Below are 14,974 nucleotides of genomic sequence, written 5' to 3'. Positions count from 1 at the left end.
TGTAGTTGGTTGTTTTTTTTTCTTCTTAGAAAAGCACTATTTTTAATATCTTTCTCTTTTGTTTATTCCTTTAAAGTTTATCTACACGCAGATTCTATTATTTCTTTCATTTTTCTTTTGTCTAAAACTTATATTCACATTAAAAAGTTTTTATTAAGTTTAAATTCAATTAAATCGTATCCAATGATTTCTCTTCATCGGGTTTCATATTTTTCTTTCTCAATTTTCTTTTCTATGTGTGTTTTCTTTAATTTTGAATACACCGTGTAGCCTTACACAAGGTTTCTTCTGATGTTAACAAAGTGTAACCTCATTTAGAGGATAATTTCCTAAAATTTGGAATGTTTCTCTTGACTTGAATCAATAAAAAAAACAAGGAATTTTCACACCAAAAAGAACTATATTTTTTACATAGTCTTTTGAATTACTATCATGTTCACCTTTTTCATTACTTTAAACACAAGGACGGTTCAAAATTACTTTCCCTAACATTAAATACAAAATGAAAGAAGATAAAAGTGAAACAAAAAAGCGGATCTTAAGTCACATTTAACGGAAAATTCTAGTTCATTTTTTTACATCGTTGTGGACTTTACGTTTACAATGTGTCTCCCAAAATTTGCCCCTCAATTGAACGCGTGTGTGAGTATAATTTTATTGGGGAATTGCACTTTCTCTGACCTCATTCTTCACCCGAAAAAACACAGTGGAAGTGAGAATGTCTGCATTGTGTGGTTTTTCTTCAGCATTTCTTCTTTTCTCCCTTACTAAACGTGTTTGTGTCGTTTTCACTGAAAATCTCTGTAGGAAGACTGCAATGTTATGAATTTTTGATTTATTTTCTGTGTATCTAATTTGCATATTACTTTTTCACATGAGGACATAGATGAAAAAACTGCGATTTAAATGCTGTTAACCGAGCTATTCTTGCGCTCAACTACAGAACATTGTGCCTGTTGCAAGAGTGAATTTTAATCTTTTTTTCTTTCATTACTCTTTTTTCGGAAAAATCACTAAATAATTCTGTACACTTAAACTTCATTCACATGGTTTGCTTTATATTCATTTATCCAAAACATCCGATCGTTTACAATTAATCAAATTGAAATAACTCTTAACCAATTTATACAGTAATTCAATTAATCAACAATATAACTTCTCTTTACATTTTATCTAATAATTCTCCAATATTCTTTACTTTGTATTTACAGAATTACAGTAGAAACGGGATCCCAATTTTTTCATCGTGATTTTACACCTAAATACATTACACTCATCATTCTTCGTTTTATGATTTTTTTTCATGCGGCTATACTTTTTAATTTCCTTAAGTGTGTATTTTGTGTAATCAACATTCCCAAACTTGTGACATTTTGTAGGAAAAATTATTTAAAAATTGTAATGTGGTGTTTTAGTGCCATAAAAGTACAGTAAAGAGCAAACTAATGATTTAAACAAAAATTCCTTTTAAAAATAAATCCACCTATCTTCAGAAAAAAAAACTATCCAGAATTGCATACGTGATTACATATTATGAAAGGAATCGACGGTCTCTTCTAATTATAAATCAAGAGTTTATCATTCTCGGGCAAAATTAGGAAAAATAGGGAATGAGAAACGCGCAAATACAAGACAAAGAATTGTACTGTCACTAGGAACACTGTGCTCTTCACTGTACGTCAATTTTCAAATCGCGTCTTGTATTTCTTCAATCGACTAACACTGCAGACAAACAAATTAAACTGTTTAATTCCCCATCATAGTTCTCTTAATATTTATTTACACGATAGATTTAATAATCATTTTAATTAATTTTCTTTCTTTAATTACATTTTTTCTCTCTCTTCATTTCTCATCTGCTAAATTTGATATAATATTGTCAAATCGCCTCGCAAGTGATCGTCAATGCGGCGGCATTAGTTAATCATCTTCAATTTATTTCTCATTTTTATTTTCATTTTATTATTCTATTTTTATTTAACAAAATATATCCTCTTCAACTTTATACTCGCTCTTCAATCCGCATATCTGGGTTTTTACTTCCACTTTTACGGGGGGAGGGAAAACTACGGAAGAATAAACTGAAACAACTCGAGTTAAATTATAAGTAAAATCCGTTTTGATATCAATTTATCGAAATTATATTTACACAAATGGCATATTTTCTATGTCTTTTTCGATTTATTAACGATCATTTCTTTTAATTCCATTCACCTTTTATTTATTTACATATTGTCGTTTCAATATTAATTGCCATTAATATAATTCATCTTTTGTAAGAAGAAACTGAAAATTGAGTTCTATGCGAAACAAAGCGAATGATTTTTCGGAACACTGAACGAATGATTGGCAGTGCAATGCTTACAAAAATTTAGCTACACTCTCTTAAAACCCTTCCATCGACTAAGTAATTGGTCTTTTTAGTGGGGAAAACATCCATTGATGGCTCAATCTGCGGAAAAATGCTAATTCGCTCATTAGATTCACTATGATTTCATTGCATTTCTGTCCATCTTCCTCACCAGAAGCACTACATCGGAATTTCTCCCCAGTTTCGCGAATACGAAAGAACAGACGGAAATGCATAAAAGTTTCAAGATTTGCTCTGATTGCCATTTTCCTTTTTGGACATTCAACATTTTTGTAATAAATTCGAAAAGCTTTCAACCGATGGACAGCTCATTTCTACTCCCGGTGTATTTTGAATGACTTGTCATAGATTGACACGAGAGATGCAAAAAAGCCAAAAAATACATTATGCTGCTCAAAGTGTAGTTTCATCTCCAAAATTAACCAAATGACCCTGTAATTAGTTTTTCATGTTATACTTTTCCCTCGAATTGTTATATTTTCATGGAATTTTACTGCTTAAGTAGATGCAAGTCCCTCAATTCCTACAATTAACTCTCTTGTTTTACCTTACATTAAGAAGAAAAAACTGTTGACTCTCTGTGTTCCAGTAAAATGGATTGTTTTTCTAAGACAATTTTGATATATAGAGAAAAACTTTTGGTTCACGATTGTTTGCTTCACTTTCAAGGGTTTATCATAAGCGGTGTTAAAAGATGATTTCGAACAGTAATATCTTTTTGAAATCTTGCGTTGTGCCTCACTTTTGGTAAATGTCACTGTATCACGTTTCAAGTTAATTTGGCCTCTTACTAACATCAGAACACAAACATGACATTACTTCTCAGGTTCAAAAAATCAACTTTATCCATAATATCGAATCATCAATATCATTTCAGTCATCTATAGAATTTTGTTCAAACTCTTTTACTTTTCTGAATATCATGATAAGCTGAAAATTTCCGCAACGATAAACCCCTTTTTGTGTTACGAAGACAAACCTATCTATGACTTTTCCTATTAATATGGCAATTGCAGTTTTGGCATAAAAAATCTCATGGACGAAAGAGTGAGTTTAATGTTAATTTTGTCTGATTTAGTAGCTTTTCTCTTTTTTTATGTCTCTGGCTGGAATATTGACATGACTTACAAGAATAACAAACGTGTAAAAATGCAAATAATTAATCAATTTGTTTTTGTAAGTTTTCATCATCTAATAAACTATTTACACGTTTTTTTTCATTAAGTTGCTTTTCTTTAGTATCTTTAATGTTAGAAGTCTAATAAGAAAAATTTTGTTACACCTTGAGAGATTTTGCTTTTCTCTATCTCTTCTCAACTATGTAGTTAATATAATGAATGAATTGTTAGATTTTTTCCTTCTGTCTTAATCAATTTTCACCGTCAATTAACTTGACATTTTTATACACTCGGTTTGTCAATTTCATCCTGTCTTGTTTCTCTTTCTCGAAAAGAGTAAATAAGATATTAGAGAGGACGTCATTTACATCCATCATCATCGCACTTTCCATTTTGATAAATACTAAAATAAGTTGTTTTCTTGCACTCATTAGTTTTATCTTTTCATTGTTTTTTTTTTATAGGAAAATTCATATACAAAGAATATTCAGATTTTCTTCTTCTTTAATGCTTCTATACAATTTTTTCCCTCCTCTTCTCGCCTACTGAATTAGGTATTTTAATTGTTTTCTCATCTTTCTCTATAATGATTTAAAAGGGTAGATTTAATGTTTTTTTTCTCATTTTTTGTCTTAAAGTGATTTGTGCAGAAGAGACATTATTTTATAAATAGTTTTTAGGTTTCTCATCATTTTTCACTCTCTTATCATTAAATGTATTTATTTCGCCACTTTTACTATCGAGTTTCTCATAAAATTAGCAGTTCATCACATGAAATTTATTTATAAATTGTCAAATAATAGTTTCTTTGGTGAAGGCGGCATTTTTTCTCTCCTTCGTGTTTTCACAAGAGAAATTCCACCCCACGATTTACAAGTTATTACAATAACAAATGCCCATAATTGCGTGCAACGTGGTTTTGTGTGTTTTTCATCAATATTCCCCATTTAGGATAACTCTCTTTTTTAATTCACTACCATTGCTTCTATCCAGATTTATCCGTAATTCCCGGATACCTAACAAGAGATAGCCACAAAGAGATCTCCTGAATGAGTTGTTTTCTTTATATTCTCAAAATTAAAGAGGAAGAATTTAAGTAGTGATTTTACGATTTGGTGGTATTACACAAAAATAACAATAATATCCCTTAACAATAGTTTTTTTTCTCCTTTTGATGGTTTGTAAAACATTTCTTATATTGTAACTCTTTGTAATAATTTTCTCTTATAGTGTTCTCTCTCTTTCGCCTTCTCTGCCCACTAATCATATTGCTAATGAAGAGGATCGATGTGTCTTGTAAAGTGCAAATTATTTGCCATTCTTCGCGCGCGTCCATCGCTTTCCTCTTTCTAGTAAACTTGTGTATCCTTTAACACTCGTCGGAGAATTGACCATCTCAACAAGTGTTTTGAATCTCCCTTCCATATCGCCGGAAAACACCACCAAAATCCTCTCCTGCGCTCACCTGGTGGGTCTCTCCAGCCCGGCTCACCCTCCTCGGCCGCCCTTCTTGCTTGTGGTGTAGTGAATGTGAGACTCTTCGCTCCCTCGCGCTGACGATTACCGACTGTCGCGAGCGGAGCGGGGCCTTCCCTAACTGGACGTCGAGGCAATTGGTGACACCGGCGACAAAGGACTGCGCGCCGAGTCCCTCGGACAGCCGGACAGTGTTATCACGAGCTTACGACTACCTGCATGATCGCGATGCTCACACAGCCAGACACCTTGCCACGTGCCCAGCGACAGTTTGCCGTCTGTGATGGGGATTGTCAATGAACTGCCCAGGAAGCAGGCTTTCACATGTGCGGGCTGCAAAAACACAACACATTTTCCCTTTTAGTCACTAAATGCCAGCGAGTCGCTCTTTTTTCACTCCTGCGGCTGCCTTTTTGCCCTAATTGACTTTATGGCTTCACCTCACAGCCTTTGACGACAGAGTTGAAAAGCCGATAGAAAAAATGATTGTTATTTTTCAATTAAAGACTCTTAATTTTGTCAACACTTTACTCTTCTCTTAATTGACGAAGTTTCGTGAGAGCGATGAGAATTCTCTAAATAAAAACATGAGTAAGAAATATTTGGAAGAGATAAAATTTTTTGCAAAATTATAACTTTCATTTACTTTACATTACTCAGTACCTATGTTGAAGACAAACACTGTGAGCTTCAGAAATTGAGATCTAGAAAAAACTTATCTAGAATAACTTCACCCTACCGGCTTCTCAACTCAGTGACACGTTGTCAAGTAAAAAACTAGATTCTCTCATATAAATTTAACAATTTAAAAAAATCACTCACCATATCATCAGGTCCCTCACATGAATGTCGATAAGGTAAACCTTCGGGGACTATTTTATTTAGCATCATTTCCATATCATCCCTGTTCGACGAAAGCATGGGGGAGAAATTGAAAATTTTCAATGAATATTTTAATGGTCTATTTTATCCGAATTCACAGTTAATACAAAAAAACTATATTAATAATTTACCTGACATCTGGATCCCAGCTCTCATTTAGCGCTAAACTTGCGGATGTGTGTAAAACTGAAAGAGATGAACAGGGAATAACGTTATGAGTACATTCAGAGCTCATCAGTCATTAGGCAAGGATATTTTCTTCATTCCCCCGTAATAAATGTGTGTTTGTAGAGTGAAAAAAGGAGAGCACACACCTAATCCTTTCCAGTGTCATTAATACAAATTGATTGAGTTGGAAAGTGTGTGATATATTTTTTTCTCTTCACTCATGTTACTTTATGACTCCTAAATTGACACGCTTTATCTCCCCTCCTTGAGTCTCCCCAACACACGCTCTTTTCCTCCCACCCTTTCCTTGGGCACACACAACTCCTTTCTCATGTGACTTTCTTTTCTGCCACTGCCGCTCTCCGCGCGCCTGGGATAAATTTAGGTGAAGAGTTTTAGCATAAAACGAATTGATTGCCTCATTGCAGCTATAAAGTTCGTCGCAGTGAATTTGTAAGTAAATTTGTGGAACACACCGCGTTTTGTGCTGTGCTTTCTGCTGCCACAACACTCTAAAGAGCCCCACAAATTCCCTCCTTGCCCACCCCTCTTTCGCCAAAACCCCCGCCCGTCCGTGAGCAATTTTTCCCGAACCTATGCCTCCAATGTACACGGAGACTCACGGTGGCTTTTCCCATGCCCCGACAGCCTGTGTCCGTCTCGCCCATCAACTGCAGTTTTAAAGGTGCACGCCAAATTGCATACACACAACACGTCCTCTCTCCCCACATTACAACGTATAAAATATTCCCGGTATAAGCGATATACTTGTCTACAAAATGCTGAGCACTGGGAAGAGAATCATAAAGTGTAAATCCATGACATTCTCCTGACCCCGTGCGCCCGTACGTTAATAAATTATTTACATCGAACACAAATAACACACTTTTTCTCCTCCTTGCAATCCAATTCTTTGGCACTTTGCTGTGGCTCTAGAAAAGATTCAGTTAGTCGAAAAATCAGCGATATCATGTAGGTGAAAAGTGTCATGCATTACGGTTAACTTCGAGAGAAAGATCTGCGAAATTTTCTCTATTCAATTCACATTTCAATTTTTGTTTCAAAACCGACCAATCATATCATAACTCCCAGTGATAACATCATACAAATACGCAAGCATGAGTTGCTATTTTCTACGAAAACTGCATCGCTATTCCTTCATTTCCCATCAATCCCAACAATACTGTTTCCCCAAGATTAAGACCTCCACACTCAGGCCACGGACCTCTGAAGTGACCCACATAAAATAACAGAATAGAGAAGAGTCTATTTCGTTTCCCTGCAATTTTCCTCCTCGCGTCTCCGGCACAGACAATATTTTTCTGGGAGTCACGAGGCACCCATTTCTCCACCTCGGAAAAATATGAAAGTCAGGCATTTAATGGCATTTTCAATATTTAAACGTTAAGGACAAGCCGAAGCGAGAAAGAGAGCGAGAAAGTCATGCACTGAAATGCCCAAGAGCTCGGGATTTTAAAAGTTTAAAAACTTTTTAGCGAATTATATATGGTGAGTTTATATTTTTCCAAAAAACCCCACACTCATACACACACACACACATTCTGAATTGGCAAAAATGGAACAACAATAAATTGTTTGAATGTGGCACAATTATTCCTTATAAAAGTGTGACAAAGTTGCAAATCGATTCAACTTGGAAGCTTGCAACTTGAGGGGAAGCAGTGAGGGATTATCTAAGGGTCAAGCCAGTGTCACTAGTGCGATGCTCAGATATGAGGTTTTAATCTTGTGTCGCATATAATGCCTTTCTTCACTCCACGAAATAGAGGCATGAATGTCACCGGAGTAGCTTTTTTATGCACAAAATTTCAGCAGTCATTCACCAAAATACACACAGAAGTTGATTTATTACACTTTCCATATCAATTAATCACTCAGCAAGTGTTACTGTAGAAAAAGTACCCAAAAACTGGTGCTCTGCCAGGAAATGGAGAAAGATATTTCTTAAATTACTAGCTTGCTTGCAAAAAAAAATTGCCTAGAATGTTGATTGGTTGTAATGATTCAAATGTTAGTTAAGATGGAAAATAGAGATGAGAAGTCAGTCAATTGCTTAATCATCAAATAATCATCTTACGGTGTCTTTTCGTCTGTCAAGTCAAGTGTAAATTCAATTCATTCTCCATATCTGATCAAGCTATCACGGATTAATGCACCTCTTCCAAAAGTATTTTACAAAGCAACAAAGAGAAAATCACTATAATTGAGATATTATTCAAATGAAGGCGCCAATTGGTAGATATTGGCGCGTAAAATTCGCGTGATTTTTCCTCAATTGCATTTTATGGACTTTAAGAAGAAAAACAAGAAGGTGAAATTTTTGAATAATTAGTATAAACTGTCTAGAAATGGGTAAACTTTCGATTTACAAAAAACTTCACACGATTACAAATTGTTTTCACACTTCCACTAGATATAGTGGAAATCATCAATGCGCTATTCGCAGTTTGTCTCGCAAAACTTAAGAATCTCACTCTCAATGCAAGTGTGTTGGCATGCCTACAGAAGAACATTGTGAATTTCTGAATGCATATTCAAACACACTATCGCGATTCTTGTATGTTTTTTTTCCACCATCATTCCAACTCTCTTTCTCACCAGCAAAGATCCTTTATTCAGGCGTGTAGATGTTTTGTATCAACATCAAGGAAATGAAATTCTCTCTTGCTACTCCCGATACACCTTTCCACTCGTCTCCGCTCGAAATACCCACTTTTATTGTTGAAATTGAATATTCACACTACATAATCGCACAAATAGTCAATTGTGGACAGTATTTCTGCAATAGTGGGTGAAGAAAATCACTCAAGGAACCTCCGTTTATGGCCCAGAAATGAGACAGTGAGTCGAAGAAGCATTTCTCGCTCAATTGTCCTCCTCCACACACGATGGGCTTAAAGTCTCCCTCCCAGAGCCATTGATCGCCTTTGGGGATTTCTTCGATTTTCATTACACTTCCAATCCATCCGTGCTAGTTGGGAAAGTGGAACAAGGGAAATAATTAACCTATTTTAATGCTGTTTTGACACAAATTCGATTGGCAGTGAATGAAACACCATCGCACCTCTTTTCGCCTCTACCCAACCCTTATACACTCATATTTACACCTCGTGGCATCACGGGTACATTCAATTACAATTTTCATACAATTTCCCAAATTGGTCTCTTCGTCTCCGGTATTATTGCCCACAATGCCAAAAATCAATTTTCGGTTGATGTTTTTTTTTCTCCTAACACACTGTACCTAATGCCTCAACCGTATTTATTTTTACCGCCCAATACACGATTTTTTTTCTCGTCGCCCATCCACGAGAACATGCTTATAGTAATTTCATTAACAAATCCCGATTTAATTTCTCTTCTATTGGTCACCCTTCTATTGTCGTGTACAGTGCTCTCTGCGAGTGAGCAAAGAAATTCACTTAAATAACACATGAGTAGCATTTTCCACCCACCCTCTGGCACGCACACTCACGGAAATAAGTGTACATCCACCATTAATTTGAATATTCATAAGCATTGTTGTCCACAGAGTGGAGTGATGCATTTCAAATTCAATAAGGAGGCAATCTTTTACAGTAGCCAAGAAAGGTTTCACCGGCTATGAGTTTTCATATAATGCTTTATATTAGATGAGAACAGGATAATTAGAGTTGAACCGTTTTATTTTAAGGTAATGTCTAAAGCTCTTTTTCGAGTATTTCAGCACTGTAAAAGTATTTAAACTGAAATTGAATTGAAACATTTTCTAAGTGGTTTAAAATAGAGATATTTTGTAGATTTTCAGTATGAGACTTGAGTTAGAAATGCGATAATCAAAATCTCTCTAGACAATCAATTTCATCATACAATATTCTGAAATACAGCCTGGGCACTAATTATAGCTCCACTGTAGGTATCCAGGGTGTAGGTAGTCTGGGGCAAAAACAAAAAATATCAAATATGGCGTTTGATTGCCTATCCATAGCCAAAACAAAACCCCCAATATGAGGCCCCTCCGCCGGATCCTAGGGATTCTAGGGAACTTTATCACTTTCTGGCCTGGCACTAATTATAGATCCACTTGGGAAATTTCACTATATCTCAGCGAAAAAAAATCGGAAAATTCTGAAAATCATAAGGATCCTTCATTTTGAGCCCAGAAACCATTTACCGTCGCCACACCCCGCCTCGGTCCTCCGTGGACCCCACTATTTAAGGTCTTCGCCTTGCATAACACGATATTCCAAAATGGCTCCTTCGCAATGGGGCGGGGGGCCCAATGGCCATAAACTGCTTCACAGAGCTTGATTGAAGCCTTTTGAGCATAATTGGGCTATCTGACCCCGATACCATCCTTGAATCCTGGCCTTAAGCACTTCTTCCAGGGTCTTTTTCTGCTTCTAAGAGCCCAAACCACCCCAACCCCCGGACCACCCCCAATGAAATGGGGCGAAAACTTCTTAGGACACTTCTAGGAAACCCGTGGACCCTAGATCCGGGGATGGGTAGCGCCTCGGAGGGAGCGCCACACCGTGGAATGAGACCCAGTCGAAAACCACCTAAAATTGTATGGTTTTTCATTGAATTTCAACTGGCTCTCATTCCACGTTAGGGCGCTCCCTCCGAGGCACTTCCCGTCCCCGGATCTGGGGTCCACGGGTTTCCTAGAAGTGTCCTAAGAAGTTTTCGCACCATTTCATTGGGGGTGGTCCGGGGGTTGGGGTGGTTTGGGCTCTTAGAAGCAGAAAAAGACCCTGGAAGAAGTGCTTAAGGCCAGGATTCAAGGATGGTATCGGGGTCAGATAGCCCAATTATGCTCAAAAGGCTTCAATCAAGCTCTGTGAAGCAGTTTATGGCCATTGGGCCCCCCGCCCCATTGCGAAGGAGCCATTTTGGAATATCGTGTTATGCAAGGCGAAGACCTTAAATAGTGGGGTCCACGGAGGACCGAGGCGGGGTGTGGCGACGGTAAATGGTTTCTGGGCTCAAAATGAAGGATCCTTATGATTTTCAGAATTTTCCGATTTTTTTTCGCTGAGATATAGTGAAATTTCCCAAGTGGATCTATAATTAGTGCCAGGCCAGAAAGTGATAAAGTTCCCTAGAATCCCTAGGATCCGGCGGAGGGGCCTCATATTGGGGGTTTTGTTTTGGCTATGGATAGGCAATCAAACGCCATATTTGATATTTTTTGTTTTTGCCCCAGACTACCTACACCCTGGATACCTACAGTGGAGCTATAATTAGTGCCCAGGCTGTATTGCATTGAAATATTACTTGGAATTTCACAAAAAACCAATCCTTCACCGGTTATTGCTCTATAATTTCCGCCCAGAGCCCACCAAATCCCGCGGATGTGCGCAAAGATATTTCCGCAACTGTATTAGGAGTGTATAATAGTATTAAATGGGGGTTCCAACTATTGGCGTTCTTTTTTCGGGGGTGAGTGAGAGCGTCAGGAGAGTAAGGAGAAGTGACGAGAACACCTTGTGGGAAAGAGAGAAAGAATGAGTTTAGGGTCAAACACAGGTTGATGGTTGTACTTGGAAACATCAATAAAACTCTCCACTATTCATTCACACTGGCACACATTTTTTGCGCCTTCAGGGCGCGAGAACGGGGAGAAAGCCCCTCGCCAAACCCCGCGGAACAGCCCCACCACGAGGGACACACCACGAGAATCCCCTGCAATATCCCGGGCCAGGAAGTGTGTGTGTCTCGTGAGCCAATTGACTTGGGTGGACACGATTTATGATAGCCACACATGGATTGTTTAGTCGCGAGCATATAGGTGGAGATTTCCCACGAAATGACACTTTGCCGGAATTTCCCACCCACGCTGCTCAATATTGCGGCAAGCCCATGAGATTTCCCGGAAGATTTGCCAGGAATATTGTCCTGGAAAGACTCATATAAATTTCTCCAGTTACTTAATTGAGCATATGGTAATGATTAGCGCTTTTCTGCTGCATATTTGCTGTGATTCTTTGCATTACCGTGTCTTCTTGTCAATAACTCACTGCTATTGTAATTTACAGATGTGAAAATCCACCACTATTTTTATCATTTTATTTCATTTATGATTAAAATATATTTTGATGTTAAGATTAAGTGAAAGAGCAAGCAAAAAAACGCAGCAAGCAATTAAAAGTATCATCTATAGAAAACATTAAAAAAAACAAATAATGGCAAATTTTGTATCTTGCTATTCTCGTAACTTTCCATTAACGCCTTCCGGATTTGAAGTTGTATTAAGCATCAGGAAAACGATGAAAACTATATACTGGCTAAATCTTCTGCACTGTGGAGTATAGAATCCCGCGAAAATCTAATCTGAAATACATTAAATCCCTTAACATAAAAAATCTTCCCCAGAGAAGATTTTTAAGTGCTTTTCACTCAATCCTAGTGACTGAAGGCTTATAAGATAACAAGAAAGACAACGCGCTGGCCATTACAAGAATCACTCGTCCACTGAGCATGTTAAGAATAACACAGCAGATTCGTCTTCCGGAAAGATTGCTCTCCCCATGAATTTGCGATTGTTCACGGATCACAGGGCTTGTGGGGGCTTTTTTGCCCGCTGCAGGGAGAAAGTCTGTGTGCTCCAGTTGGTTCTGGATGTGTGCAGAGATCTGCAGAGCGACACAGAAACACTGACACACTTCCACTCTGGCGCAGTGGCGGCCGCTCTGCGGCCACCGCGGGGCCCGGAAAAGCAGGGAGAACGGATGAATGGGGAGAATTACTTTGAACGTGACACAGTCCCACGGAGAATTGTCCCAGCTCTGGCATCTGCCGGAGGATCTCCTCGGTGACGAGATGAACACCACGGTGCTGAGGTCTCAGGTTGATTTTGCGCTGAAACCAGGCGGATCCCAGCTGAATGCCGCGATTCGATGAAGCCATTTTGGGGCTCAGGGAGATAATCCTCCTGTCCAGAGGAGCCTCACGAGGACCTTCTGCACACTCACTCACTGCCCGTCACTCGCACGAGGCGGTGGCCCCTGTCCTCACACACTCGCGTGGCCCCGCGTGGTGGGCCTCCAGCTCACAGCACCCCGCGTTCGACTCGCAGTCCACTGCTCGTGGGGCGCGCGCGACACGTCCAACAGAGGCGCCCGAGCCACGGAAAAAATGAACGACACCCCCCTTTTTCGGGCAACAGCCACACTCCAGCTGAGGGATTCCTTCTGACGGTGCCTCCTGCCCAGCACCTCTCGCGCCACCTTTGGGTTGGATGCACTCGATGTTGCAGCACGCACTAGTGCAACATTTTTTCACACAATACCCATTCAATTTCGATTAATATTCACTTTTTCCATCACTTGTCCTCACATCCCATCAAACGCCATCACCATCGGCACACCAATTGTCGGCCGATGAATGGGACATGTCGATCCGCAGCGAAACTCACCTCACAATTTTTATTCCCAAATACCGTGGAGGTGGTAGGAAAATCCAAGAAAACGACATATTCGCGTAAAATATCAAAAAGGCATAAGTTTTTCTAGATATATCATTGGAAAAAGCTCATTTTTTCTCTTTGGTGGACATCTGAATGCGAGAATCCGCAGATTATCTGTCCTTTCATGGGAAATTCTCCTCTCAATTCTGCAGAATTCTTTAAGAAATCCGCGGTGATGATTTCTATGGGGATTTTTCACGGCCTTTGCGCTCCCTCAGAGTGACTACAGCGCCATGTCACTTTCAATCGAGTGGTGAATTGGACAAAAACTGTTAGCGTCTCGGCTAAGTGGCGAAATGGGGCGAAAAACAGATTATTTTCCCCAAGTGCGGGCTTTTGCTGAAGCAATGAAACAACGTTGCAAATGCACAGTTTTGAAGAATTCAACTCTTGAGACAAATAGAAAACGCACAGAATTGGCTGCTGACCTTTTCTAAAGAAAAGAAAAGCACAATTTTAGACTTCCCAAAAGCATTAGACATTCTGGGCTTGAATATCTTTGTCCATATTCGCCTTAAGGCATATTAGATAAAACACCATACCCTCTATGATCGATCTGTGGATTAGAATCCCAAACATCCCTGCTTAATTCATATTTAATTATTTGACTACATTGAATTTCCATCTTCAGGCAAATGTTCAGGAGAGTTGCATTTTTAACTCCAATGATGGCGAATTAAATCGATATCGCTGTAGTGTCAGAATCGAAGAGAATGATTGATTTCCGATTTTCCACTGCGATGCCTTTGGCTGTGTGCCAGGCGAGAGTGATAGCGCCCCAGGGAGTCGTCCTGGACGACCCGTTCGGTATCGATTAATGCACATTCGACCCACTGTGGAGTCGAGCACGCCAGCACGAACACGGGGAGGCGAAGAAGTGATGAATAATCAGCATGGGGTGCGCCCAGGCCACTCCCTTATCATCCAATTGTCGCATATTAATTCACATGGAGAAAATATACTCAGTTGTCTGCTGGGCGCGATGAGCGACGAGCCAGACTGGCTGGAAGAGGAGGCTCTCGGTGGATTCCGTGTGTGGCAGCTGATATTCCTCTGCGCCTCCGGGGCGTTGAGCTTCAGTGAGTGTCTGAATGTGGTTTTTCACTGATCCTTTGTCGACTCAAAGCGTCTTTCCGTCCTTTTCCAGTAATTGTTCTGTGCTGCTGCTTCCGTTTTCGCATTCCACGGACAAAGCAGGACATCGAGGCGGATTATCAGCGCCGGAAAATCGCCAAGAAGTTCCGGGAGCGCCTGGCGTGCATCCACAATTCCGAGATGGACGACATGAACCTGCAGAAAGGTAGAGTGTCATTGTTGAAAAAGGCCTAGCCTTTTGTGTGACTCTTCTTTCACGTCTTCACCAATTAAGCCGTTGAGCGGGTGCGTGCAGATTTCCTCGCGTCCACTGACGTCACTTCCGGAAAAGCCAACATAATCGACGGGAAGTCGCCCAAGAATGGCGTCCGAGTATAGGAATCTTTGAAGCTC

The 14,974-nt window shown here is 39.3% G+C and overlaps 2 protein-coding genes across 2 annotated transcripts; one reads left to right on the top strand and one right to left on the bottom strand.

The window, feature by feature from the left end:
* Nucleotides 1–9: 9 nt before the first annotated feature.
* LOC132263265 (UPF0047 protein YjbQ) lies at nt 10–13,372 on the bottom strand. Its single transcript, XM_059762938.1, has 4 exons — nt 12,768–13,372; nt 5,979–6,033; nt 5,788–5,869; nt 10–5,298 (listed from the first exon to the last, which is right to left on the bottom strand). The coding sequence occupies exons 1-4, from the start codon at nt 12,925–12,927 to the stop codon at nt 5,083–5,085; spliced, it is 513 nt and encodes a 170-aa protein (XP_059618921.1). The 5' UTR covers nt 12,928–13,372; the 3' UTR covers nt 10–5,082.
* Nucleotides 13,373–13,956: 584 nt separating this feature from the next.
* Nucleotides 13,957–14,972, top strand: LOC132262928 (uncharacterized). The gene is made up of 3 exons (XM_059762421.1): nt 13,957–14,565; nt 14,634–14,786; nt 14,856–14,972. The coding sequence occupies exons 1-3, from the start codon at nt 14,304–14,306 to the stop codon at nt 14,957–14,959; spliced, it is 519 nt and encodes a 172-aa protein (XP_059618404.1). The 5' UTR covers nt 13,957–14,303; the 3' UTR covers nt 14,960–14,972.
* Nucleotides 14,973–14,974: the final 2 nt, after the last annotated feature.

Source organism: Phlebotomus argentipes, unplaced genomic scaffold (assembly GCF_947086385.1).
Source record: "Phlebotomus argentipes unplaced genomic scaffold, Phlebotomus argentipes genome assembly contig_15, whole genome shotgun sequence".
Lineage (NCBI taxonomy): Eukaryota > Metazoa > Arthropoda > Insecta > Diptera > Psychodidae > Phlebotomus > Phlebotomus argentipes.
The sequence above is the reverse complement of the archived record's forward strand: the minus strand, read 5'-3'. Positions and strand labels throughout refer to the sequence as shown.

Coding starts and splice junctions, on each gene's coding strand:
- LOC132263265 (XM_059762938.1), bottom strand. CDS start 12,927: ATGGCTTCATCGAATCGCGGCATTCAGCTGGGATCCGCCTGGTTTCAG. Junction 6,034..12,767: donor GGGACTGTGTCACGTTCAAA/GTAATTCTCCCC, acceptor CATCTCTTTCAG/TTTTACACACATCCGCAAGT. Junction 5,299..5,787: donor GTGAGGGACCTGATGATATG/GTGAGTGATTTT, acceptor GTGTTTTTGCAG/CCCGCACATGTGAAAGCCTG.
- LOC132262928 (XM_059762421.1), top strand. CDS start 14,304: ATGCACATTCGACCCACTGTGGAGTCGAGCACGCCAGCACGAACACGG. Junction 14,566..14,633: donor CTCCGGGGCGTTGAGCTTCA/GTGAGTGTCTGA, acceptor GTCCTTTTCCAG/TAATTGTTCTGTGCTGCTGC. Junction 14,787..14,855: donor CGACATGAACCTGCAGAAAG/GTAGAGTGTCAT, acceptor TCACCAATTAAG/CCGTTGAGCGGGTGCGTGCA.